The sequence below is a fragment of the Pelecanus crispus genome, chromosome 7 (genome assembly GCF_030463565.1).
Source record: "Pelecanus crispus isolate bPelCri1 chromosome 7, bPelCri1.pri, whole genome shotgun sequence".
NCBI lineage: Eukaryota > Metazoa > Chordata > Aves > Pelecaniformes > Pelecanidae > Pelecanus > Pelecanus crispus.
In genome coordinates this window covers 1,848,841-1,876,227 of record NC_134649.1, presented here as the reverse complement: position 1 = coordinate 1,876,227, position 27,387 = coordinate 1,848,841, and the positions used below count along the sequence as shown (strand labels likewise).

At 48.5% G+C, this 27,387-nt stretch overlaps 1 protein-coding gene and 1 long non-coding RNA gene across 7 annotated transcripts; one reads left to right on the top strand and one right to left on the bottom strand.

Moving 5' to 3' along the window:
- Nucleotides 1–569: 569 nt before the first annotated feature.
- Nucleotides 570–23,356, bottom strand: ANP32A (acidic nuclear phosphoprotein 32 family member A). Of its 5 annotated transcripts, none has more exons than XM_075714150.1 (8): nt 23,181–23,356; nt 7,224–7,373; nt 6,965–7,087; nt 5,244–5,444; nt 4,941–4,959; nt 3,279–3,376; nt 2,191–2,248; nt 570–1,984 (listed from the first exon to the last, which is right to left on the bottom strand). In XM_075714150.1, exons 1-8 carry the CDS (start codon nt 23,232–23,234, stop codon nt 1,923–1,925), a joined length of 765 nt encoding a protein of 254 aa, XP_075570265.1. In that variant the 5' UTR covers nt 23,235–23,356; the 3' UTR covers nt 570–1,922. The 5 variants fall into 5 exon arrangements, with proteins under 5 accessions (XP_075570265.1, XP_075570262.1, XP_075570263.1 ...); XM_075714147.1 differs by having other exon boundaries at nt 2,191–2,251; nt 4,941–5,039; nt 5,246–5,444; XM_075714148.1 differs by having other exon boundaries at nt 2,191–2,251; nt 4,941–5,027; nt 5,246–5,444.
- A 372-nt stretch (nt 23,357–23,728) lies between these two features.
- On the top strand, nt 23,729–25,476 carry LOC142593949 (uncharacterized). Of its 2 annotated transcripts, none has more exons than XR_012831207.1 (3): nt 23,729–23,773; nt 24,756–24,884; nt 25,160–25,476. It is a non-coding gene; the product is annotated as an uncharacterized LOC142593949 (long non-coding RNA). The 2 variants fall into 2 exon arrangements; XR_012831206.1 differs by lacking the exon at nt 23,729–23,773 and adding an exon at nt 24,171–24,388.
- The last annotated feature ends 1,911 nt before the right edge of the window (nt 25,477–27,387 follow it).

The following is a 27,387-nucleotide window of genomic DNA, read 5'->3' as shown; positions in this document are numbered from 1 at the left end:
CTTCCACGGCTATCTCATGCTCTTGGCACGGCACAGAAACTTAATTTTAAGTACGCAGTCTATGCTACTTGCTACGCCAATCACTTTTAATACACGGCTCGCTCCCAGGAGAGAAAAACGCGGAGACTTAGCTCTGGCCTGGCAGCAAGTGACAGCAGACAGCCCTCGTCTCGGGTGAGCACAGCTCCTAGAGACACTAACCCCGAACTCGGACACCGAGCCGCGGCACCTCACTCGACGAAGGCCATCGAGAGTTCTTTCTTCTGGGCCTGGATAAATAGGGATAGGATTAAAGAGTAGAAATGAGCATGCTGAACTGCAATCATCACGTCGGTAACACGGGAGAAACCCTCGTTTTGAAGGAAAAATGGCATACCATACTTGCGTTAAGGCCAAAACCTCTCCCTTGGCTTCACCCAACCATGGCTAGGAGTAGTTTTTATGGTGCAAAACGTATCATCAAGCTACTAAAAATAGCAGGGAGTTTACCAGAATAGCTTAGTAAATGCCTTTTTAAAAAGGTATGCGATTCCTTCCCAGTGGCCCGTCTTACTCAAATAAGCCACAGAAAAATTGTATAAAAAGATTTATTGAAATTCATCAATGACAAACAGACATAAAACTCAAAGTTTGGCTCTTCTGGGAAAAAAAACCTGTTGCAAATGTATTTATACAGATGAAATATTGACTAGGAAATACAAGTCACTTCTAAAGCTATTTTAAAGAGGGATATGAAAGTAAAACTGTACATTCACTAGGTATTTTCAGTCATTTTACTGACTTCCACTAGGTAAGAAAATACAATTTTGTATTAGTATCTCGTGCTTGAGTGTATGAAAAGAAACCTCCTACCCTACATGCTGAACTGCCTCCTGTATTTAGGTTTGTAAAAATTTTCAAAGTATATAGCACAAGTGGAAGTAGTTTCTCATCACTTAAAATTGACTAGGTGTTATATATTACAGACCAAAATAGTACACACCTTATTTAAAAGGGTTGAAACATTTTTTTATTACAATTGTCAAATTCATTTCACTAGTAACTCAGGAATTAGGAACACTTTTTATATATATTTATATATATATTTAAATGCCTGCCATTTTCAGTGTATTGGCTATACCCTAGCCAAAAAGAAAAAAAAAAAAAACAAACCCCAAAAACAAACAGAAAGGAAAACACACAACACACAGGGCGGGGAAGGGGAGGGGATTGCAAATTCACCCCACAAACCAGATCCAAAGGAACACCCCAAAAAAAAATCCCAACAAAAACATTTGGTCACTATTTACAAACAGCAAAATAAAAGGTACCTACAAAAGCAGGGAAAGCATTGGCTGAAAATGGCAGTCATTCACGGACAGGCAACAAATAAATCACTTTATCAATATGCCATTCTCACACCTGTTGCTGTGGAGGGACGCTTTGCCCAGATTTGCAGCATCCCCCAAAAAATGCTTACCATGTATTTAGTGACTGGCAGCGGTGGAAAAATCCCAACAACCGACGCTATTCAGCTGTCTCAGAACAGAGTATGTGTATTTGGGGTATCGTCCACTGATCTTAAACTTTTTTGTCTTTTTTTTTTTTTTTTTAAAGATGTCAAACTATCCACTCCAATAATAAGAAACAAATTACCACTTGGTTTATACTTACTATTGCAGTTACAGGGACTAAGAGAGGGACAAAACCAAAAAATTTAAAATGAATAGGAGGAGGAGTGGCAGTAAAAATAGTATTTTATTCCCTTGCCCACCCAGTCTGCTTCTCCCTCTCGTTCCCACAGCAACGTTACAATCAGGAGGAAAAAAAAAAAAAAAAAAGAAAAAAAAAAGAAAAAAAAGAGGTTGGGGGTGTGGGGAGAGGAAATACAGGGTAAAAACAGTCAAATCACAATAGGAAATTTTCAAAATAGGTTATTCAGTTTAGTCGTCTTCATCCCCTTCGTCTTCAGGTTCTCGTTTTCTCTTCTGTCCCCGTTCTTCATCTAGAAAATAAAACACAACTTGAATTATATGAGTGCTCCCTCATGCTGCTGAGAAGTTGAACAAATTCAACAAGCTTCGACTTTGGCAACTGGCTTGCTTATTGAAGAAGCAGGAACACAAACATGAGCCTGCTTTTTAGAAAATGGTATTTTACTTTTTAAAAAAAATACTGTTATCTCTAGTAAAAACTGGATTACTGCCATACCGGGCTCTTCTTCATCTTCATCATCATCTACCTCACCATCATTGTAGCCTTCTTCATCCTCCTGGATTAAGAAAAAAAAGAAAAATAAAAAGGAAGGATTAGAAAGGTCGGTTTCAGTGCAGGACCTTTCGCAGTTTGGCAATATCCAGCAGCATTTTACAATAGAGAGAAAGTCCTTGAAGCATCTTAAACAAAAACCAAACAAAAAGGCAGACACTTCCCACGCGCTTATGTAAGTGCAGTTTTCTGCTACAGTATAACTGGACTCTGGCCCAAGTTTCACTGCAGAAAATCACAAGCAATCATAGCAGCCACTTCTAGCTTCAAGTCTTCAGCGAGAAAATGGTTTTAGACTTCACGCTGATACGTAGGGGCAAGTTTTGTTGTGATGTCCTGAGTTTAGTAAAACGTGATGACTGGTCAGCAGCAGAAGGCGCGTGTTCTAGGGGCAGAGAGAGTTAAAACACAACAGACATCTTCTCCAGAGCCTGAGGAGCTGCTGTTGGTTTTGAGAAGAGGAGGACCAACCATTCAGGAGTGGCAGTTAAGCATCTAAGACTGTTTGGCCGGAGGGCAGATGACACGACCTCCTGCAGTCAAATTTTAGCCCCACTCCCAGTGGTTGTGCTAACAGCAGAGTCTCAGCAGACTGTGACTGGCTCGGCACACCCTCCACACAGCAGCTGGCCTACGCTACGAACGTAAGCGTGCTGGAGAATCAACAAGGCGCGTGCCCAAGGAGGAACCTCGCTCCGAGAGCACGGGGTCAGTAACTCGCGTCCCACTCTCTCGTGCGGACGGAGGCTGTAACCCCAGCCCTTCAAAGGCACCACAAACCAGGCCTGCAGACGTTCCCGATCGTGTTTTTTGACATCAGCCCAATAAACAGAATGATTTCACGTCAATGGTCACTAGATGGCAGCTGGCTCATAGACAGGCCTGCCTCAAAGCCACCCCCCGCCGTGATGCTTCTCAAGTAAAAAAGCACACGCTTCGAGTACTCAAAGCCTCGAGTATTTGCTGCATTTCTTGCCCAACTATTCCCAGTTAATGTTCACTCCACACCCATTAACTGCATAAATCCTTACCTCCTCTTCTCCGCTCACATCCTCCTCTTCTCCTTCCTCCTCCTCCTCCTCGTCTTCTTCGTCTTCTACTACCTGAGCATCATCATCATACTCCTCTTCTATACAGTCAAACAAGATTAACCACTCAGACGTTTAAAGTTTACTTTTTTTCCAACACTGCCACCTGAGATGCGACCTCCTATCGACACAAGGAGCAAACTGGAAGCATTGCTTAAGGGCAGCACAGAATTAAAGGCAGCTCTCCAGCTGCCAGACAGGGCTGGAGGTAGTCCTGTGCCTCTTTAGCCTAGCGACAGGGTAGCGTGGCAGCTGCACCCACGGTCTGAGCCGCTCCAGGGCTGCAGAGGCCTCGACAGTAAGTCACGGCAGCCTCGGGACTGCTTTAGCTTCAGCTGCTCCAGTTCCCACTACCAATACGCGTTTTCGAGCCCATGGGACACTCGCAGCTCTCCATCTGCAAGCGTCCATCTGCTCCCACCAGGGATGGAGCAGAACTTTACAAGCCAGCATGCACTGGAAACCCTCCCCGAGGGACAGCCCTTGCCCTCATACTGCCAGAGCAATACACAAGGGTCACACGCAGCCCGCCTCGTAGGTTTGCAATCTCTTTTCAAGAGGAAAGAGATTAAACGCAACTAGCCCAAGCAACGCACCACAAAGTGTTTTCCGTGCTGCAGGAATGGTGTTTTGGAACTTTTTCATGCATTTGAACGCAGGCCCAGACTTGTGCTCTGATGAGGAGAATCTGTCCCTGCCGAACCTGGCTGAACGCAGCACTCTGGCAGGCACTGCTGCAGCGCTCGCCCCTCTCCCCAGAGCTCACGTTCAGCACTCGAGGGAAAAGTGCAAGTCCAGCTATTCTGCTTTTGCTGTGCAGCTGGGTTTGAAGAGTCTAGCAAATTCCCCCAACTCAGCCGGATACTCATCCGACCGGTACACTGATGCCTCCGAGCGCAGCCTCCTGGGGAGGCAGATCGGCACCTACAGCACAGTGGGACCCACCGTGCATTTTCCTAACATTAAGAAGTTGCTTGCTGCTTCGTTAGTGCCTTTCACAGAGCTTGCCCCAGGGCAGACTTCAATACGCACGCTCTCCTCTCTTCTGCCTGATCCCAACTAGTTCACTTTGTCCTCACAGAGCAGCTACAACCTTCTATTAACGCCCCGACTCCTTTACTTAATCCCTTGACTCAGCTACTTTTTTCTAGTCTGGTTCTCTACCCTACCCTTCTCCATCAGGGTCTACACGACTGCTCTTACTTCCCTGATTACGCTGTTCCTGGAAAACTGCAGCGTGTGCGAGCCATCCTTTTTTACCCGTTTCTCCCTTATGTCCTCATCCCCTGGGGTTTACTGTTCCCTGAACTCTTTCAGTGTCTTACTGCTTGTCTTACTCCTCCTGGCCCCTTTTTCTTCTACCACCCTTTCACTCCCCACCCCTAGCTTGAGATAAGACTGAGAAAGTAGCTCTCTCAGGCCCTGCCCACCTCCTCACCCCTCGTTCCTCCAGAGGACACTGAGATACTTCTCCTTTACATCAGTCAGGAAGGAGCTGCTGAGAACACCCTTCTCCTGCCAACAAGGCAGAGCTGGAAGCAAAACGTACCACGCAGCATATCAATCTCACAACTTACGTACACCAAGCAGCACAAATTCACATACCATCTTCATCCTCCTCCTCGTCGTCTAAGCCCTCCACGTAGCCCTCCGCATCAGAGTCCGGTGCTTCTTTGTCATCCCGATCTTTCACTAGAGATAAGACTGAGAAAGTAGCTCTTTCAGGCCCTGCCCATCTCCTTTCCCCTCGTTCCTTCAGAGGACACTGAGGTACTTCTCCTTTACATCAGTCAGGAAGGAGCTGCTGAGAACACCCTTCTCCTGCCAACAAGTCAGAGCTGGAAGCAAAATGTACTAGGCAGCATATCGATCTTTTAACTTACGTACACGAAGTAGCACAATTCACATACCATCTTCATCCTCCTCCTCGTCGTCTAAGCCCTCCACGTAGCCCTCCGCATCAGAGTCCGGTGCTTCTTTGTCATCCCGATCGTAGCCATCGAGGTATGTGAGTTGCGGGAGGAGCTTGAATACGTTTTCTCTATAATCGTTCAAGTTGGTTACCTCGCAATTGAAAAGATCTAGACTCTTCAGGTTTTCTAACTTTTTCTGCAAAGAAAGAAAACTCTCTGAAGTTCAGCGTTACAATAATTCTCCACAGAGCAGAGAATGGAACAGCAGCTGGAGTTAATGTGCTCAAGAGCTTCCCGTGACAGAAGGGTCATTTTGGTCTCTGCCTACTAAATTGGCGTGGAACAGCAATCTGCAATGCTGGCCATTGCTGCTTTGGTAGCTGAGAGCGGAAAACACTCACTCTCTCAAGTTCAGCATCTCGCAAGTAGAAGACTGAGGTTTGGAAAGAGGTAACGGTGCAAAATCACACATGCTGCGAGGGGCCAAGCTAAGAGTAAGTATTAGTCCAGTCACTTATCCCAAAAGCACCAGGCAAGATATTGGAGCCAGCAGTCAGGTATATTTAACCTACTACTTTCAGTGGAAGAAGAAACGGATTATTCCTTGGACAGAAGAATCTTGCTAAGAGAGATTTTAAACATTTTACTGATTGTACCGTAGCCTTTGGAAAAATAAAAAAGGCTTGGAAGTTGAACAGGAATTGAACTCCTGGGGCTCTGGGGGGCTTTTTGGGGTTTGGGTTTTTTTTTTTTTGCAGAGGTCGTCTGCGCTGTCCACAGCACTTTGAAGTACTAACAATAAAAGCACGAGCAGTTGAGGATTTGCATCAAGTCCTATGAAGTATCTCCTTCTGGAGTTTAGCATGTAGAGCAACGGTGACATCAAGAAAACAAGAAGCCTGAGAAGTGGGAACAGTTACAATCCTCTCTCATCTGTTTGCCACGTGAGTTCAACTGCTCTGCTCTCCCCTTCTGCTGGGGGAAAGCAGATCCAAGATGGACTCATCTGAGAACTGCTCCCCGAGACTTTTTAAGAGCAAGTATTTGGGAAATCAGCACGAGCTGAAACTCTTCACTTCTGGAGAGCAAAGGGCACACAAACCAAAAACTAGAAAACAGCACTACCAGAAGTGACACTTGGATGCTTTTTGGAACTGCAACCTGACAAAACTGGAACTCAGCACTTGAAATAAGAAGTAGAATGACCATGGGCAGGAGAGGTAATGGAAACCAGGAGGAATAAGTTGGAAGCTCAGCAATCTCTGCCCAGCTGCAGTGAGCAAACCCACTACGGAGGCACACGGTGCTGCAGCTGGCCCCTACCACCACCAGCACACGCCGCACCCTGGGGCGGACGCAGTGGCTGGTGATTTTAGACCCAACGCTTCAGGGAAAACGCCCCTAGCTCAGGCAGAGCGTCGGGGAGCCAGACCCACGGCCCACGCCACCGCAAAAGCAGCGGTGCTTGCCGCAGCGCCCGCGGGGAGAGCCCGGCGGCAGCAGCCACTAGAGGGAAGCAGCCGCTCACGCTGCCGGCGCAGCCCCGGGGCACGGCTGCGAGACAGCCCGGGGCCACACCGAGCCCCACAGCAACCTGGCCGGAGAGATAAGCACCAAAGACACTCCGCTGCAAGTTGCTTGGGACTTTCCAAGCCCGAAATGCTTCTACTCATCACAGAACACGGTTCGATTTCCCCCTGTACCACATCAACTTACCAGCGGTTCTATTGTACCGAGATCTCTTATTTTGTTGCCACTTAGATTTAGATGCGTGAGGTTTGGACACTTTTCTGCCAACACTTCCAGTCCTCCTGAGATTCTGTTGTCGCTTAGCTCGAGCTAAAAGGCACATAAACATCTTGAGTTTTTAGTGCAAACACGTTTGGTCAGCTAAATTACGTTTTTATACAAACAACTAATTTACATTTGGTACAGTGCAAAGAGGGAGGGATATAGCACAGGACATTTTATTTACCTTCTTAAGTTTGTTTAACTTTGGTAAGTTTGCAACTGAGGTTAAGCCTACGTTGATTGTACTTAAGAATTCCAGCTCTTCAAACTCATCTGTAAGGCCTTCGATTTTGCCTTCGTATGACCTACAGTTGTCAAGAACGAGTTCTTTAACCTGGAAAAAGAACAGTGCAAAATATGCATAAGACGTTCCGCGTTGAGGATAAAGATTTCACTCACAAGCAAAGGATAACACGGATCAGGCAAAAATGAAAGGTATTCCAGTAAACTGGCAGGTATGCCAAAGGTTATTTTCAGTGTCTGATCCCTACTGTTGCTGGCATGCCAGGTTACCAGCATTTCAAAAACGCAGATATTTGGCTTTGCGTCATCGGCCCACCTTTCCATTGCTCTATAAATGGTGTAAACAGGTCAAAAACATGAATCCTGGCCTAACCGGTTCGGTTGTTAGAAGTAACATCATCTTTGGTATATGCAAGCAACAAGCATTCTAAAAAAATATAAAACCAATCTATTTATTTTTAAACTAACCTACAACTGTGACACTCCATGCAACTCGTGTGCTATTGCAACACATCATCAGTTGTTAAAATAGCTTCCCTCTGCACGCAAAAATTATTCAAGCTTTTCAAGCGTGGAGAGATCACTCTCTGCTCAGACACTCCTGAAACCCAAGGGCAGGTGCTGGCGATCCTGAACCAGGTCTTGCTGGAGTCTACCCTCACCCCTCCCCATTACAGCAGCTTGATGGTACTTTAGGGGAAGATCTCTGCGGAGGCAATTCCCTTCTTGGGGAATTACAAGGGATGCATCAGATGATGCCAGCAGGGGAGGTGCAGTGAGCATAGCTGCTGCCGCAGCAGCGTACCCCTTATCTCCCCTGCCCTGTTGCAGCAGGGAGGCTCGGAGGGAGAGGTGAAGATAATGTCCCCACGGGTCTGAGCAGCACAGGAGCTGCCAGCCAAAGCTGGGCAGCCCCACAAGCGTGTACGGCAAGTTACAGGCTGCAGGGTTTTTTTGTTTGTTTGGTTTTTTTAAATAGAGCACCGCTCTTTTTGCAGGTGCTATCTTCAACGGACACAAAACAACAGCATCATGCAAAAGAGCCCCTAAATACGCCCCACCCTGAATAAAACTGCTCCTTTTCACCCCAGAGCCAGGTCAGCCCTACGGGATTCAAGTCCCTCAGTAGCCAACGTGCGTTTTCCTGGGCTCTGGGGAAGCTCTGCCAGCAAGGACTGTGACTCCGCAAGGAGGGCTCACCCCTTTGGGGAACATCCAGACATTTTCACACCGACAGAGGATTTCCGGGGGTTACTTCTCCCCTATAAAACACCCAGGAAAACCCATCCTTCTGCGTGCGCTGCAGACCCCGTCCCGTGCCAGAGGTTTCTTTACAGGTTTGGAAAGGGAGGGGTGCTGCTTTACGCTGAGGATGGGATAAGACAAGCCTGCAAGAGCGGTGTATGCAGAAACGTGAAGCAAGCCTTCAGTTCACACCAAGGACAGTTAATATGCAAATGTTTAATTTTCTTAATTTTTTTCTTACTGTAATCCCGCTGCACAGAGAGGAATCCTATGTAGTTTTATAGCTCCAAATAACATCCCTAGATTTCTAATTAAATCCCAGGCACTGAAGTCAATAGGGAAGTCAGCCCAAAGCAACACGAGAGTACAAGTGATTCATTGAGAGTAGGAGGATCGGCGTTAGACAGGAAATACATTTTCCAAGACTCTACAATTTTCCTAGAAGAATTATGATAGGGAATGACTACAAGAAAGTCTTCCAGAAGAATTTCAGGCTGGTTAGAAGAAACCAAAGATCAAGTCAAACGCTCCTGATCCTACGTACATCTATTCCACTGGGGGGGTGGGGGGAAACAAAACCCCAAAAAGAAACTACAAAAAACCCTCTTTGCTTTGAAATTTGGACAGCAGGAAAGCCATTTGAAAGGCAAACATGCGTTAGCTTCTTCCTGTAACAGTAGTTAAGTACCAGGATCCTCCAGCGAGATCAATTTGGGGACAAACACTGAGTTTTCTCAGTCATCTGCTTCACACACACACAGAGCTCCCGCCAAAAAAAAAAAAAAAAAAAGTAAAAAAAAAAGTAAAATAAAAGCAGCTCCACCCCAAACCCAGGCTGTACAGCAGCTACATTTCCCCCTATCTGCGTCCTTGCTCTGCAGCACACGAGGCCCCTGCCTGCCCCATTATCTCCCTGGGCCAGCGAGGTGGCTCACCCCAGGCAGCACCCACCTACGGACACATTTCGGAGCACGGAGGGCAAAGGAGAGTGCCACGGTGCCGACCGCGCCGCGGCGGTGTATGGCTGGAGAGCCCGGAGGTCTTTTTTTGCCTTATCCTCTTTGCAAAGGAAGTTTGCAAGATGAAGCAAGGCGAGAGGGAGTTCAGGGAGGGAAAATGCTCGCAGCTGCAGCAGCCAGCACAGCTTAGGGTCAGCTCTGGCTTTGAGCTACGCAGCAGGGCAACGGCACAGAGTGAAGCAGCACCTAAACCTCACACTGAGAAAGAACCGGCATCTGTCCTCACCCCAGGAGGTGGGACAGCCCTTCCTCCTCCCCAAGGGCAGGATGGAGAAGAGGCAAACAGGGAATTGGACAAAGCTTCCTCAGGGGTAGAGATTTCAGGGGGAGCTGGAAATAGCCATGGGTGCAGAAGAAAAACCCTTTGCCATGGTGGCAGGAGAGCCAACCAGCTTCTACTTTTAGTTTGCTCTTTTCAGCGCAAGACTGCAGTTTCCTCTTTACCCTTCAGAAAACTTTGATGCAGAACTGCAATGCTCTCTTCTTTGCTGCGCCCAGTACCAAGATACTGGGCAAAGGTACAGCCAAAACAACTCCACAGGTACGCTATCATGGAATACAACCAGCCAGGTTTGCAAGGGGTAGAATGCTTGGTGGAATTGAAGACCTTGTTTAGTAAATGGCAGAGCACAGGCTCCTAACGCTCAAGAAGCGCAACTGCAGCAACATAATTTCGGTGCTTACATGGTCAGAGGTGTATTAACACACTGAATCGCTTCTGAGAGAACATGACTCCACAAAATAAAATTCAAGTCAAAATTAAGACAGCTTTATGTTCAAAGAGATTTAAGAATCCTGTAGAAAAAACACACGTGCAAAAGGAGGATGAACCGGGCTCGTGGGGCTTCTCCCAACTTCACTGCCACGTGCACGCTCACCGCTGCGTCAGACCCAATTCTCCTGCATACAGTACAAGCAGTAAAAACTACCACCAGCTTACACAGGTTTTCTAAGTATTAAAATTACCCTGCAGCTATTCGCCCGTAGCCCTTCAGCCCGCAGTCTTGCGCATCCCACTCTCCTTCTCCTTCCACTCTGACTTGCCATCTCCTCACTCGCCGCTTTGCAGTTAACCGGAGAGGCAGCACCGTCGCTCCGGGGAGAGGGTACTGCTCTCCAAGGCCCCTCCGGGTTACGAAGGGGACACTTTTCCAACGCGCTGGCTGCTGCGCAGAGGTCTCCTCTCAAACCTGAGCCCCCTCGTGAGGACGCTGGGCCTCGTCCAGGCACACTACAGCCTTGACAGCTAGCGAGCACATAACTGTGTCAGCACGCAGAGAGGGAGAAGTAGAAAGGTGACCTTAGTGAAGCTACATTCCATCTAAACCAGCTCACGACCACAAAAGTATGACAGAAGGACTGAAAACCTATTCCTCATTTGCTTTTTCAGAAGCCTTTGTAATTTTAAGGAAAATTCTAGCTCCTGAATCACTCCCCAAACATCTACCGAACTTCCCTGAAAACGCACAGCAAGACTACAATTTTCACATTTCTTTCCTCATATTCTGTCACCCGAACGCAGAATAAACTTTTGCCCGATGTAAGTAGCCTGGGCGAGCACCCTTGCTGAGCCTTGTTATATACCCAAAGGAGATGAGTGGGCCTCAGCTAGCCTGAACCAATTTAGCTGTATCCCACAGCAGTCTCTGTAATATTACAGAGACGTAGATGAGCAGTCAGAATTAGGGAGGACAATCTGAACTCGTTTGGAGAGAGAGGCTAAGGGAATAAGTGTCCTCAGCTAATTCATGTTTAGCTGCACCAAAGACCGGAAATTCGACTTGCAGAAGTTGTATAGGGTCAACCTTATCACTGTCTACGCCACAACGCATAAGCAAATCAAAGCACTAATTGGAGTAAGTACTAATACAAGTAAGTACTAGTACAAGACAGACCACATGAGCTGTACTTATCTTTCCTCCCTCTCCCAAAAAACTGCTACATAGCGCGAAAACAGCGGCGGAGCGACGTGCCATAGGTAACCAACCACTGCAGATAACACCGCAGTACTTACCTAAACAGCTAAGAGAACACCCGCAGGTGAACATCTAGTGGAAAACCTAACAAGCAGGTGGCTGGGCTGGTTCCCGTAGCACACAACCACGTCTTCGACAGCATTTACGACACGGCACCATCAGGTGCTTGGGTAGGGATGTTACACATCGTACAGCTTCAACTGCCGAGCGTTTCTCGCCCAGCCTGCCCCTCTGCCTCATCCCTGGCGCTCCTGGGGCGGCTGAGGGCTCTGCTGCCCCTCTCCCCGCTCCGCGGGTGCCATCTGCTCGAGCAGGTGCTTCCTGGTTGTCCGCGCACTTCTGCTCGAGCGTTGCTCTGTGGTTTGCTGGTATCAGTCCTCAGTTTTCAGCGGTCACGCGTAAGCAAGTAGATTGCCGCTCCTCCAACAAACTCTTCAGACAGCACGCCTTGGACTTGTCCTCCTGTGGTCATCCCAGTTTCTATTTCTGATGGTCCCAGACGCTTTCAGCATATGACATCACATCTCTGTTAACGCACGCCACGCCGTTAGCTGTGGGTTACTGCATCCCTTATTATCTCTTCATGACTTGCGTGACATCATGCATTACCGCCTGCTTGATAACCAGGGACTCTTAACCGGTTTCCTACTATGGTTACTGCGTTAAGCCATGTTCCCAAATGCATATATGGTATCCTTAATATAGCCATGGGGTGGACGGCGAGACTCCAACCAATCCCCAGGGTAAGTACAGGCAACCACGCGTAAGCAGCCACTGGATTTCACGGGACTCATCGCGGGTGACACTGGGGACTCACCGCGCACGGTACCTGGCGGAATTTCTCCTGCCTCCCTTTCCCAGCACAGGCTGCCTCTCTGGAAGGGACCATACTCTCGAGTTATCAACACGTACACGATCAATAGAATATAATTACACACAGACAACTATTAAGCCACACATGTTATCACCTTAACCTTTAATCTACATCTCCATTGTAACAGGTAAAAAGGCAAAGTCTCTACTTCAGAAAGCCTACAACCCACGGGCAGGGAGATCCATGAACTTGGGACTAAGTTCCCAAATCCCGGTCTGTAACTGAAGGCTTAACAAGGTGACAGAAGGACACAGTTATGAACATAATTTTAAAAGATAAAAGGCAAATTTACAAGTACAAATACCGTTCTGCTGGCTTTACAAGCAGGAACAGCAAAGGCTGTAACATCTCATTTTCAGCACAATGGACCAGATGCTTTTGAAGCGTACGTTGCATATGGTACCCCTAGGACAGGAACATCCCACTATGTGGCATTTTTATCAAAAAAAGCAGGTAACAATAAGGGTGTTAACTCTGTCTTGCACTGCTCCCAAATAAATGGTCCATGGGAGCATTTGGAGATGTCCATCGTACCTCTTAACCCAAAAGGAATTCCATTTGGAGGAGGACAGAGCTGTGGAAAGAAGGGAAGGGAGAGCAAGGGAAGCCTGTTGTGGCAAGTCGAAGCAAAGCCCAAATTACTTTTGAAAGCAGAGACAGTTTTATTGTCTCCCAGATGCACCAACATTTCTTCAAGGCAGCTGGGTTTCCGTCTTTGAGGATTTTTTGGTCTGAAAAGCCTGCGTAGTCCACGCAGAGTCCTGCATCGCTCCACAGTAAGAATGACTATTGCTGTAACCAGACTGCCAAGGGCTGTGTCCTTCTAGTTCTTGTACTGTATTCTAGATCTGTACTCTTGCAGATCTGGGGATCCTTGAGCAGAAATGGATCTCCTTAGGTTCCTATTCCACTTGATTTGTGCAGCAAAGTTTAAGAGAAGTCAGCTCTCCACAGTCAAGACGTTCTCATTTGTTGGGGAAGGCATGGGCTCGACACGGCTCAAGATAACGCCCAAGTCTTGCAAGCAGCCCATCGTTCGTGCTTAGCTCCACAGTGATGGTAAGGATATGATGTTCTCTGTGCTCAACTTTACAAGCTTCCCCCAAGGTGCTACTGAAATGAGTGAAACGTTGCATGATTTCCATTTCAGATACTATCTGGAAATGACTAGGCCAAAAAATGCTTGAATGAATACCTTGCGCTAACGAAGCTGCTCTGAAGGCTCAAAGACACGATGCAACTTCTGCTCTAAGACGGTCACCAAAATGTAACCAACCTGAAGAACTGATTTTGTTTTTTTTTTTTTAAAAATGAAGATAGCACCACATGCCACTTGCCACCTGCATTCAAGACGCATCTTCAACCACGTTAGGGCCCCCTGCGATATAAACACGCAGCAGAGCCAGGCTGCGCAACGTTCAGCTCCTGGTGGAAAATGGCAGGAGACAGAGGAGGACAGAATAATCTCTAGCCCAAATCAGAGCAGCTACTGGGCTGCTGTAGGTCCATTAAGACACAGCTCAAGAGCTGTTCAGCCTTTCCAGGCTTGCCAGAGCGCTGCCCGTTCGGGCTGTGCCCCCTCCTGCCTCTGGCGTGCTGCCCACAGGCAGGGAAGCAGGCAGGGGAGGGAGGCAGGTGCCGTGGCACCGACTGCGCTGGCTTCCTGCCACGGGGGATTCCCCTTCAGCGGGGCAATCCTCAGCTGCTCCTTCTGGGCATCGCCCGCTGGAGATGCTCGGGGATGAGGATCTAGCCACAAATAGAATTATATTTAACAGGGAAGGGAAAATTCCAGTAGTGTTGACATCCTTTTCCTCCCCCAAGATACACAAGTAAAAAGCAAAGCAGAATAAAGCTCACCGACACCAACCGCAGGTGACAGCAGTGAAGTTTTTTTTTCCTTGCCAAACCAACATGCGATTTGGATTTTTGGATACATCCCTTCAAGGCTTTACGATGAGTATCTGAGATGAGAGAGGTAGATTTGACTCGCAGTATACGTCTTAAACTAGTTAGCCGATGACCATTTACCTTGCACGGGCTGCGGTCACTACTGCGTTGGGCAGAGAATCTGCAAATCCAGAGGCAGGGAGAAATGCTGCGCAAAAAAATGGCGACGGAACACAACCCACTTCCCTTGAGATACGGGCAAGATATCCAGCAGCCAGAGTACTTGAGAATCCTATTAGCAGAGGCAGTGACTGACGGCTGGGAAAAGACTGGACGGGATTAACGTGTACACCTTGTAATTTTGAGCAGTGCTCCATTACTGCCATTACGGACACGGGGTACGAGCGCAGAACCTCGCCGCGGCCGAACGCCAGGCTCCTGTCAGCACTGCAAAGCGGTTCGGGCTCAAGCTTGACAGGATTTCCCCCAGGCTGAAGTTTACAGTTTTTCCCCCAGGCGCACTCCCCACACCTGAACAAAGGCGTCCCTTCCACCCGCGCTCTGCAACTGGCCCCTCGGATGCCAAGCAATTCGGAACAACACAGCTTCCAGCGCAGCCTGGTTCAACAGCAACCCGCTCCGCTTCTAGCCGATTTGCCTATTTTATAGCCATTCAGCCGAGCTGGAACTCCAAATTCTTGCAACGAGGTCATGCGAAACTACTACCAGACCTCGACATTCATCTAGGGTGTCTCCAAATGACGCAACCCCGTCAAACTTTCGTATTGGAATTCCTCTTTCGCATCTCTTTCTCGGAAACTCCCACCAATACTTTGAAACGCTTCCGAAGCCCAAAATTGAACTTCCAGCATCATGCCAATACAGTTTTGGTGCCTCTCGTTATTTTTCACTACAAGCAACAATACGCACGGACGCACACAGATCCAGATACTGCTCTCTACGCAACTACAACGCCACAGTTCTCATACAGGTTTACTCTGCATTTGTAAACTACACCCTTTGTATTTAATTTAGTTGATCTAACAATCACGTGATGAAGAAACGTGGAATATTTGCTGGATTGCAGTTCTGCACGGTTCTCAAACCTTAAGCGCTTGAGAAGGGTGCCCAGGGAGAGGAGGGGCCGTGCACCAGCTCCTAAAGCTGGAAGCAGCAAAGTGCCATCAACACGGCACCGAGCCCCCGACGAGGGTGCGACCAAGGAATTGCACGGAAGCCTTTGCCTAGGAACCAAGAACAATCCAGTGACAACACGGGCATCTCAGTGGACAGCTGTCACAGTCTTCACTCAAGCGTCTTTTTAAGTCGCTGTCCCCACGTTCAAAGTGATGCAGTAAAACAGCAGTTTAAAGCCACCTTCTCAACTCCCCTCCAGCCGGGCCCTGTTCACGTTAACTCCCACAAGGATGAGCACGGTCAGCGTCCTCTTTTTGCTGGCCACTCTGCATGTACGGCAGACGCTGCATCACCCCTACCCCGGCAAAAGGAAAGGAGCAGGGGAGGAGAGACGGGGAATTTCTGTTGGTTTGTGTGTTTCGTTGTTGTCGTATGGGTTCACTTTTTTTTTTTTAAAAAAAAAATCAAAGCTGCTCTGTGTTCAGGGACAGCTTAAGGCTGCTTGCATAGCTCAGAAAAAATCTGGCTCAGTATCAATACATTTACTTTTTTTACCCTCTAATATTTTACATAACATAGCTATAAACCCTGAGAGCAATACATACGGCTCCAACTAATTTTACGTCCCTTCGCTCTGCTCTGTGAGAAACTAAAGGTCCAAGTGAAATACGTTAAGTGGCAGAAGGTTGAAGAGTCTTGGCAATTCTGACTACGTCTTACGCTCAAATCTAATTACGAGGCATCTCCAGTACTAAAAAACTTCCAGAAAGAATTAAGCTACCGTTGTCTTTCTCAAAAAACACTCTCCCCCCCAACCAAGAAACCCCATGAGTCACATAAATATACTTTCACACATTTACAAGGGTCAGTACAGCCATATGCATAAGCAACACACTAATTAATAAATCGAGAACACACTTTAGGGACACGGAAAGCTGTTCCATTCAAAAGCATATAGCTAGTTTTCGTTTTTGTTTCTACTGTTAGCAGCATAACTCTGTAAAAACTCCAAATATTTCTTCAGACAGACTGTTTCAAATACGTGATTAAGTTGCTCGATCTTTGCATTAAATGCTTTTTAATATTCACATTAATGCTGTCTGCTTCTCCCTCTCCTACAGACGGTATCACATACTGGCAGAGCACTTCACTCTGCTCCTGGCTGGGTGACTTCGCACGGGTCACTTCAGCTCCGCGACTCAGTTTCTCTCTATTTGAGAAACGAGAGGGCCTGATACCACATCCAAAGTGCTTTTCATTCACTGCCAGCTATTATTAAATAAAAGAGAAGCAAAACGTGAGATCGCATTGCACCTTTAATTTGAAAATTCTTCAGCTGGAAATTTTAAGCGCTTAGCTGAACCGCTTAGTTTGTTCGGTTCCACGTACTCCGAGTTGCCCTCAGCAACAAAGGACTGATGTGGAGACACACAAAAAAAAGAAACACTGCATTTAAATTAAGACTAATTTCAAGAGCTGCATACTTAATACGGAAAGCAGCCTCTGAAGATGTCAGCTGCTATGGAAGGCATTGGCAAATCACACTTGCAAAAGATAAGCCTTTCCTAGCTTTTTTTATGGCTTTGAAGGGAAAGTGTTCGATAGACCGAGTCGATGGACAAATGAATGCTCCGATAGAGAGCACAACTTTTACACAGCAGCGTAAAGGCAAACCACTGAGGCTTTTTTTTTTTGGAACTATTTCAAAGGTCATGCTTACATACGCAAGGGCTTCAGGACTGGTTTTAGCAACCTAGTCAAAAAACACAGACTACGTATTTACTAGCTATTTTGTCTGCTCTGGCAGAGCAAGAGAGGAGACAGGAAAAAATTAGATGCAGAACAAGTCCAGCAGTGTCACATAAATAGCTGAGAAGCGTCCGTCACTCCAAAGCACAACAAAAACATCACTGCTCTCTATTCCCCCTTGAGACTTGTCCCTCGCTGCAGACACAGCCAGTTTGGTTCATCGAGCTGAGCTGCGTGTCAGTCAGGACCGCTGAAAGCCATCACGCGCTCGGCAAATGGCAAGCCCGCCTCGGCGGGTGGCAAGGAGAGGACCTCCCCTCCTCCCTTCCCGGCACCCCGGGCCAGTCCCGCTCCCTCCCAGGCACGGCACTGGGATCCCAGCAGGCGCCTGGGATTCTGGTGTGCAAAGCGGGGCTCCTTCCATAACCTTCCCTTACTTTTAATTCATTCAAAAAACGTTCAAGCCTTAGCACCCATGCCCGTTTCATAGGTCCGGTTCTTAATTTTCAGGCTTCTCCAGCTTACCAATACCTGTACCTTTACGGCAGGAGGATGGGGGAGTAATCCACAGAATGAATGAAATGGGAAGAATCAGTCAACATCAGCCTTACGGGATGTAAATATTTAAGAAAACAGCCACCAATACTTGTGCCACCATTCAATGTACATTTAAAGATGCATTACTGACGTAGATAATATGGTCTTTTAAATACAGCTCAAGCCAAAATATTTTTAAAGTCCTAAATCCCTGCAAGTGATTAATGGTACCTTGAAACACCCAGGAGTTTTTGCTGCACATTTAGAGCAGAATAGCAGAAAGGTATATTCCATTTATTGATACATAACGCACAAATCCTGCTGCAAGGGTGGATTATAACAGCTACGCTTAACCCTAGAAGGTTTGTACTAACAAGCTTGCTTTTTTTTCATTGTTTCAACAACTTCTTTCATTTGGTGGGCAGGACAAACCCCCTTGTTTCTTCAGGAGACGCGTTTCTTGATGGACTACAAGACAATTACATCAACTAAACCCCAGCTATTTCTCTTAATGCATTTTTATCAAGCCAGTATTTGGACACACGTCTGAATCATAAAGAAAATTTGGTAACTGTGACTGCACTTTACATACTGCTGGTCAAAAGGGAATTCTCAAGAGTTGAGGGTTAATTAAAAAAAAAAAAAAATTCTACCATTGCTACTTTCTAGCAGCATCACAGAGAAATGGGAAAATTAGGCAACCAGTTTTAGATCCATATACTGGTAGTTTTCAATTCTATGTTCGTAGCTCCTTTCATATGTTTAAAACTTGGTCCGGGTTAAGAGAAGAGAATTTGCCAGACACCTCCCTGGTCAGCCCAGTAGTCAGCTGTGAAACTAGTCTAAATTTCAGTGAGGACAGCTCACACACCACACCCGTCCTCCAGCCTGATTTTTGTGGGCTGCAGTCCCTCCAAGATGAGCATCCATCCATCCAACGGGACACTCATTTTAGAGATTTTCACCTGGAAATTCAGAGCCATGAAAACCAGCTGTTAGGGAAACTTGGGAAGTTTGCAAAAAAGACAGCTACTTCTTTGTACATTCACACCCTGCTACGTTAAGTGGTTAGGTGATACAAGTCTGCAAAAATCCAGGATAATCTACACACGGCGCACAGAGTTTGTACCGCTGATCTCATCCCACCCCAGATACAACCATATCCTACTTTGTTTCAAACCTGGAGTATGTCCCCTTCCCATCTGGAGGCTGTTCAGCCTGAGGAAAATAAAAAAAGTATCTACCTGGAGCCATACACAAGACCAAAATATTTTTTTAAATGCAAGTCTTTAAAGTGATGTGTACCACTTTAAACGCTTTACTGTTATTGCAAGTGTCACAACAAGGAACTAGCTTGGGGAAAAGAGGCTCTTTTTATTTATATTCTTCATTTGAAAGAACACTTTGTAGAGATGCTTGCACGGTATTTCCCTTCAGTGTTAAAATCCACAGGAAACCAGAGAGAAATCAGACTGTCAAATAGGGTTTAAAGTGCAACAGAGAGTTAGGAGAACTGTAAGAAATACTCACTGTTACAGTCAGTATTTTATCACTGTCACAATTTTGAGCTGATAAAGCACTAAATCCTCAGACTAAATGAACTGATGTGGTACCGCTAAACCAGAGAAGATGAGTTTTGTGCGTAATCTCAAAAACCTACCTCCGTGTCACACGGCTGAGAAGAGCCTTAGTACTGAGCTTGTTGCACAGTCTTTGCGTTTTACTCATGAGTTTACGATGGGAATTGAACAAGAACACCCACAAACATGCCCAGGTGGGCAGCCCCTCTGCAAGGTCAGGAGTTAACACCACTACGGGCTGATGGCTCTGGAGGAAACCCACGTAAAATAACTGTACCTGGCCCACCTCTAGCAGGCAGCTAATTACCACAGAAAGCCACGTCAGTAAGATAAGCAAAGTGACAAAGGCTACAGCAAGTGCACTACTGTAAGCGACCATTAAACGTGATGGGATAAAAAGTTGAAGTATCTGGGCAGAAAGTAGATGCACGAGCTCAACTCTGCCTATACAACACACAGAAAAACCAAATTTCAAGCACCCAAACCCCACACCTCTCACCAACACTGAATTCAGATAAAAATGGAGGGAGAATTAAAAAAAAAAAACACAACAAACTAACACAACCAAAAAAGACGCTGAGGAAGAAAAGGAAGAAAGAGCTCCCATACAATCCACTTTAGGACATTTATATTATGTTTTATTAGTCAACATGTAACCTTACAGGATTATATGACTTAACAGCTCAGAGCAGCTAGCTCAGCTGCACAGTGGCACACAGTATTCTACACAAGAACCTTATCAGGCAGATCAAACTATAAAGTACCAATATAGGCTCAGAAAGAACCACACCACCTTACCAACATCCTATCACCTAACTCTGATTTACAACAAGTTTTGATCCTGTACGCTCTGATAACGGGCTATATTAAGATGTACCGCAACACTTAAGCGCATATGGGGCAGAAGCTCCAAAACAAGTATATTCGCGGTTATTTTCACCAAGATTTATTTACATTACCATTAAAAGTTTGAAAATAATGATCCCAACAGAAGGAGGAGAAACACTGCCTATCTCTCAAAGCAGAGACTAATGAAAACAATTCACAGAACCATCCTGTTCACGCCCAAAGGCTTACTAAAATCCATAAATAAATGACGCTGGCATTAGCATCGCTTGTAAACCCCAGTTCCAAGTCTTTTAGCCAAAGCACTAGCTGGATTTAGCTGAATTTTATTTTCACTGGTGTTTTAGAGAAACAGACTTCAAACCGCATGCTTAATTCTCGGCGACACCAAAGCACGTGCACGCATCTGTAATCAATGGCTTTACAAAGCGGACTCTGAACAGAACAGCATTCCCAAATGACATCTCTATCCCCCTTCCTATGAAAATGGGAAGATTTGGCTTTTCTAACGGAGGCGATCACCTTCATTACCTTGGGAGGACTGACACATAACCCATCGACAGAGTTAAAGGCTAGCAGGTAAAAAGCGAGAGGTTAAATAAGCCATGTTTCACAACTAACTGCTGTCGATTTCCGAGATACTGAGGAACAGTGAACCCCCACCAGATCCGAGATCTCTCGGCTTTCTTTGGTCTAAGCCAGAACAGAGCAAAAACCGAACAACATCAAAGCGTGGAGGGGAAAAAAAAAAAAAAACAAGTCCAGTTTATATCTAGCGCGCTTTGGGTCGAGTCTTTAAACCATAGGGCTGTGTTTAAAATGGTGAATAAGCCTCCAGCAGTAGGAGCGATGGATGAATCGACCAAAACTAGTGGGGGAAAAAATAATAATTAAAAAAAATTAAAAAAATAGAAGCCCCCGCAGCAGAGACCTACCTTCCGGCAGGGCCCTGCCCAGGAAGGCAGCGTGTGCCCGGTGCCCGGGGGGCTGCAGGGGCCCCTCGCCGCCGCCGGGCACCCCCGGCCCGGGCCCAGCGCGGTGGGGCCCGGTCCCCGCGGCAGGCCGGGGGCGGGAAGGCGGCCTAGCCCCAGCGCGTCACCCGCGGGATGAAACGAAAATAATTAAAAATAATAATAATAATAATAATAATAAAGGGGGGGGGGGGCGACGGCGCCTTTTTACCCTCCTGGCTCGTCCCGCTGCGGTCGTCACGAGCCTCCTCCCGCCCCGCGCTCGGCGACGGCGGCGACAAAATGGCAGCCCCGGCGGCTGGCAGTCATGTCGGAGAGGGCGCCCGGGCGCCCCGCCGCCCGGCCCCGCCGCAGTGCCGGCGGGAAAGCCCCCCTCCGCCAACGCCTCATGTCGCACTTCCACACACCGCCGCCGCCTTCCCCTCCGCGGCCTGCCAGAGCGGCAACCAGCGGCCGGGGCGGCGGGGCTCCCCTCACGGCTCGGCGGGGCGGGCAGGGCCGCCGCCCGCGCCCGGCCGGTGCCTCCGCCGCAGCTGAGGAGGAGGAGGAGGAAGAGGAGGAAGGGGGGGGGAGAGGGAGAGGGAGAGAGGGGAAAAAAAAAAACATGGCGCCGCGTCCTACTTGCGGTGTGGCGCTGGCAGCGCCGGCCCGGCAGCGGCTCGGCGGGGCCCGGCCCCGCTCGCCTCACCGTGCCCCCCGCGCCCCACCGAGCCCCCGCGGGCCGCGCTGGGCCGGGCCGCGCCTCAGCGCCCGCCGGGGACGGCGGCGGGAGCCCTCCTCCCCCCTACCACCACCCCCCCCGTCCTCCTCCTCGCCCAGGAGTTTTTAAACTTTAAAGAGCAGGTTCCACCGACCTGCCCGCCTTTGTCCCTCGGACACCGCGCTCGGCCACCGAAAAGCCGCGGGGCCGCGTCCCGCCGCCTTGCCTCCGCCCTCCCCCCGGAGAGGTACGTTCCCCCCGCTTCTTCCCCTTCCCCTTCGGCGGGGCCGGGGCGCAGCTCGCCCTCCCCGGCCATGATGGCAGGGCCCGGCGGGGCGGGGGGGGGTGAGGAGGGGGCTTCCCCGGCCTCCCCGGGCCCCGAGTTCGCGCCCCGCCGGAGCGGGCTCAGGGCCCCCCGCCCGCCTCCGCGCACCCCCCAGCCCCGCGCCGCCGACTCTTTCTGGGTGGGTTTTTTTTTTTGGTTTTTTTTTTTTTTAAGTAATTTTCTTTTTTTGTCCTGACAAAGTTTTTTCCTCTCCCTCTCGTTTATTCCACCAGACGCGGAACAACAACCTGAAGTCCGGCCCCGGGGGAAGGGAAAAAGGGGGGGGGGGGGAGAAAAACACGCACACGCACACATCCAGCCTTTTTGTGCGTGTGTGGGGATGGAGGGGGTGGAGAGTGCGTTTATTTCTTGCAATATTTTTTTTATTCACCGCTCGCGCTACCGGCGGCGATACCCGATCGCCAAAAACGCTAAGCATTGGTTTAAAATTCTTTTCTTTTATCTTCTCAGCATCTGGAGAGAGGGAGAGAGAGAGAGAAAGGGCGCGTTCATGAGGACTACAAAGTTACAAATATGGCTCCCCAGTCTCTCTTGCCTGATCACTGCAAAGAAATGAAGACGCACTTTAAACTAAACCGTTCGCAACTCACTCGCAGTCCCTGCCTGCCTCTCCCTGCCCAGCACCCAGTACAAATATTTGCGAACTAAACACGCCAAGAGAGGAGCACCAACTTATTTTTTTATTTAATGCACGGCGAGCCCCCCCTCGAAAGGCATCGCACACCGGCAGACTCAGGAGCAGCCTCTAGTTTCTCCCCCTCAAAGCAGAACGGGGGCGCCTCCGGGGCCGCCCCCCCTCCCCAAATCGGGGTGCGCGGCCCCCCACCCCCCCAGGTAGGCACCTCAAGGGCAGCAGCGGCCCCGCCGCCCCCTCGCCGCCGCCGCCGCTCCCCCCCTTCCCCCCGAGCCCCGCGGGGTTGGGCTGCACCCCCTAAAAAAAAAAAAAAAAAAAAAAAAAATAAACGTGGGATGGATTTTTATTATTATTATTATAATTTTTTTTTTTTTTTTTTTTTGGCATTGCTTACATCTGAGGGCGTCCTGTTCCGCAGCTCTAAGTGGATCCTTTTCTTCATGTCCATCTCCGTGGCTGGCGGGAGTCGCTCGCTGTCGCCGGCTCCGCTCGTGCAGTGACACCGATGGGGACCCCCCCAAAGCCAGCGCGGTGAGGGACTTTGAGGGCTCAACCAGCTCCGCTCGGAATCCCGAGCCCCAGCACCGCGGCGAACACTAACCTGATAACTGCGGAGGCGGGCGCTCCCGGGGGCTCCGGCCCGATTGACGGCCCTCCCCGCCAACCGGCGCGCCGCAAGGCGAGGCCGGAGCCAATGGGGCGGGCAAGGGGCGGTGGAAGCCAATGGGGGAGCGGCGAAGCCGGCCAGGGGGACAGCCCGGCTGGGAGCGGAGGATCATTCCGTGCTGGTGGCTGATGGGGAAGGAGCGGCGGCGGCTCGGCGGCGGCGACGGGGAGCGCTCTGCCTTGCCTTCTTTCCCGCCCCGCCGCGCTCCTCCGCTCCGCTCCCCCGCCTGCCGGATCCTGGGGGAGGCGCCGAGGGGCGGGGAGCGGTGCTAGAGCCGGAGCCCGCCCGGGCAGGGGCGCGGAGCCAGGAGGGAGGGAAAGGTGCGGAGCGGAGCGGGGCGGCGGAGCGCGGGCCGCCGGCGGCGGGGGCGGACCGGCGGGAGGGAGGGAGGGAGGGAGGGAGGAAGACGAGAGGGAGGGGCGGGCGGCGCCGAGCTCCTCAGCGGCGGCGCCGAGCTCCTCAGCGGCGGCGCCGGCCGTGAGGGGAGGCCGGGCCGGGCCGGGCCGCCCGGCTCTCAGCCCTGCCCGCCCTGAGCGGCGTCCCCGCGGCCAGGCCCCGGCGGGGGAGCCCGCGGGGTGCCGGCGCTGCGGGTGCCGGGCGGGGTGGTAGCGCCCGGGGTCCCCCGCTTTGGGTGAAGAAGGGGCCGCCGAGGGCTCTGGGCCGCCGAGGGCTCCGGGCTGAGAGAGGGAGGACGGGGAGGCGTTGCCTGTGCAAAGGAATCCCCGGTCGGTCGAGTCCCGCTCTGGGAAGCTCCCTCGGAGATGCTTGTAGCTGCTCCCAGTGTCAGCAGAAGCCTCGCAGCCTCTCGGCAGCCTGCGCTTGCTGTTGCTCACGTCCAGTTGTTGGATGAAGCGGTGGGGCAGGGCCCGTGGTGCCAACAGGAGGTATATTCTCCCGTATCTTTTGCCAGGCAGACCCCTGAAATGAGGTGCCAGGTACGTCCCTGTACTCTTTTCTGTGTCGGGTATGGGATCCGCTAGCGTTCCGACAGCGGCGAAACCCCACGCTCGCTCGTCTCTGTGTACTTGTGACTGGTTTTATCAAAGGCAGGGGACTGTTGTCGTGGGGCGTAGCAGGGGACAGGTAAAATGTGCTTCGTTCGCTTCGTGAGATCCCTGCTTGTCCCTTCCTGCAGAGCCGCTGGAGCGTCGGTGGACTTGTTCACCTTGCCTTCGCCTCAGGCGGTTGAAAAAGACAGGGCTGTCAAAATCCCAAAGAGTTGTTTGAAACATTTGATACTCAGTATCAGCAAAAAGATGAGAACTGCTGGAAAACTGTCTGTCTTGTCAAAATATTTTGCAGTGCGGGATGGAGATGATGCTTCTACCTGCGTCATCCGCGGATAAACTGTAATGAACGCAGTTGACAACTAAGCACAAGTGCTGTTGAGTGTGCAAGCTGGGAGAAAGGTCAAGCTGGATCCAGCTTAAGGTAAAAAGCGTAACCTATAGTCTGGTACCGCTAGTATTCTGCAACAGGTTGATATTTTTGTGGTGGATTAGGGCCTCGTTACGATTTAGCTGTCAGAGCCATTGGATTTTGGTTTTGTCTGTGGCACGGACAAGTCGTTTCATTGCTCTGTGGCACTGGTTTCAACATAATAGAAGTTACTGCAGTAGTTTTAGACTATAAACTTTACAAAGCGTTTAGGACTTCGGGATCAGGGTGAATTTTATTTTAGCTCTGTTTTAAATTCTCCTTTACAGGTGTGAACAAAGGTGGCCCCTGGGCTGAGGCTTCACAAAGGAAGGTTTGGTCTGGAATTTGTTTTCATGGCACAGGTGAAGACCTTTGGAAAAGAACTTTTATCATGGAAACAAAGTGTTTATGAGCATTTACTAAACCAACATAGTATTTTAAAAAAAAGAAAGTTTCTGAGAATACAGAGATACTTTTTCCATTGTTTTCTCAGCAGAGAGAATGTGTTGTGTGTTCTAATTATATAAACTTGTATAAAATGCCCCCCTCCAAGCTGTTGGGGGAAACTTATTCAAAAACCAAAATTAAATGTTTAAACTTCTTGGTTTCCCGTCTGTCCCATTCATGTGCATGCTGTTTGTATTGCAAGGGTTTGAGAAGTCTTGAGAACTGTTTGGAGAACTAAAAGGGAATGGAAATGTCCCACAGGCCAAATAGCTAAGCGTCCTATCACAAGAGTAAATAAATTTTAAACAACATCTTTGCAAAGTACAGCTTTTCTTAAACAAACAGCAACAAAAAAAATCTGGTCACTGGACTGACTAATACTTTTAGGATACAGAAAAAAGTAAATTGGCTTTAAAAATGGATGCGATTGTGCCATTTAAACTAAGGATCCGGTTTTGTTCTCTTTGTAATAGAGGAAGGAGCTGTTACAGTTTGATGAAGCAATACTGAGTCTTAGTTGGGGAATGTTTACGATGCATTTCTGTGAACAAAGCTGTCAGCTGTCTGTTATAGATGTCATTGATCAGAAATACAGCGTACTGACACAGTTTATGGAATCCTGTCTTGTCGGAGTCCTTAACAGAGCGGAGCAGCAAAAGTGGTCTGAGCCCTGCTTACGGTGGTGGGAAACTGCTCTGCAGGATCCCTGCTCGGTCTCCCCTTGGAAGATCAAAATATTCTCCGTTCTTATCTGTGTGTTCTGGTTTTTAAAGCTCAAGTACAAAGAAGTTAATACTGTGAGTAATCGCTGTAATCGCTACAGTTAATGTTTGATTTTCTGTACACGGTTCACATACTTGTCCAATTTCTTCATTCCTCAAAGTAATCTGTTGTTAACTGTATGAAAAGGGAATTCTAAATACAGGTTTGCACGTTGAAGCTGATCGCATGTCAGAATCTGGGGCCAAAATCTAAACCACTAAAGCACTTGCTGTAGAAATTTCTCAGTTATTGCTGAGCCCGAGTTAGTTTTCATGTGCTTCTGTATGATTCTCTTTCAGGTATTTTCTGTTCTAGCTTTAAAAACTATTTAATGTAACTGCAATTTGAGCAATTAGGTGATTACCTCCACAGTTTACATTTTGTTATGGATGTTTTTCCATGTTTCTTTCCTATTTTTATTTTTTTTAACATGAATACTGCAGCCGACATTGACACAAGTTTCATGTGAAGGACTCCTATACCTTAAGCATATGCATCGTGTGTGAAATCCTACTGTGTTCTATGTCTGTAAAATTGCTGGGTAGCTGAGCATTTGCTGAAATGAGCTGCTGATTGGTTTTTTGGATTTTTTTTTTTTTTTTTTTTTTTTTTGTGGCTTATAATGCTCCTTTGTAGATCTGCTGGTATCTTGTTTGTCCCTGCTGCGTCTAGACAATGCATTCCTTCATGTTTTGTGTAACATCTTCGGTCATTTCTGTGTATGTAGATGTAACTGGAAAGAGAAAAATCTCTTCTTAAATTGTCCCTCTTCCCGCCCCTAACTTCCCCACCCCCCAGCAGAGCTGGAGTATTGGTCATTAAGGGGAATTTAGAATGGTACTGGTTGCTGGTATCCAGGAACTCTGGGGAAAAGGGACAAAAATGAGCACAGGGAAACTATATAAATTTCCTGACAATGCAAATTTATGCTTTGAGACCCATTAAAATCCATAGGGGAGTGCTACAGGCAGAATAAAAAAAGGAAGAGCTCAAGATGTTGGATGAATAAGCTCTGGAGCTTACGACTGTTTTAAGAGGCTCGGACGTTGGTGCCGTGCCTTCTGTCTGTTCCTCAGTTGTTCAAATCTCTCCCAGTAGTGGTAGCAAGGTGTAAACCGAGTGGTCGAGCCTAAACACGGAATGGTTGTTGTCTGCTGTTATTTGCTCGTTTTTTAAATGTCATCGGCTCTTTGAGGGAGAAGGGCAAGTTCCAAACAATGTGTTTTTCAGTGCTTGCTTTGGGGACCGGTGTATAATTGCCCTGGCGTATGAGTGAATCCCATTGGTTTCTGCATTAATTGCTTGC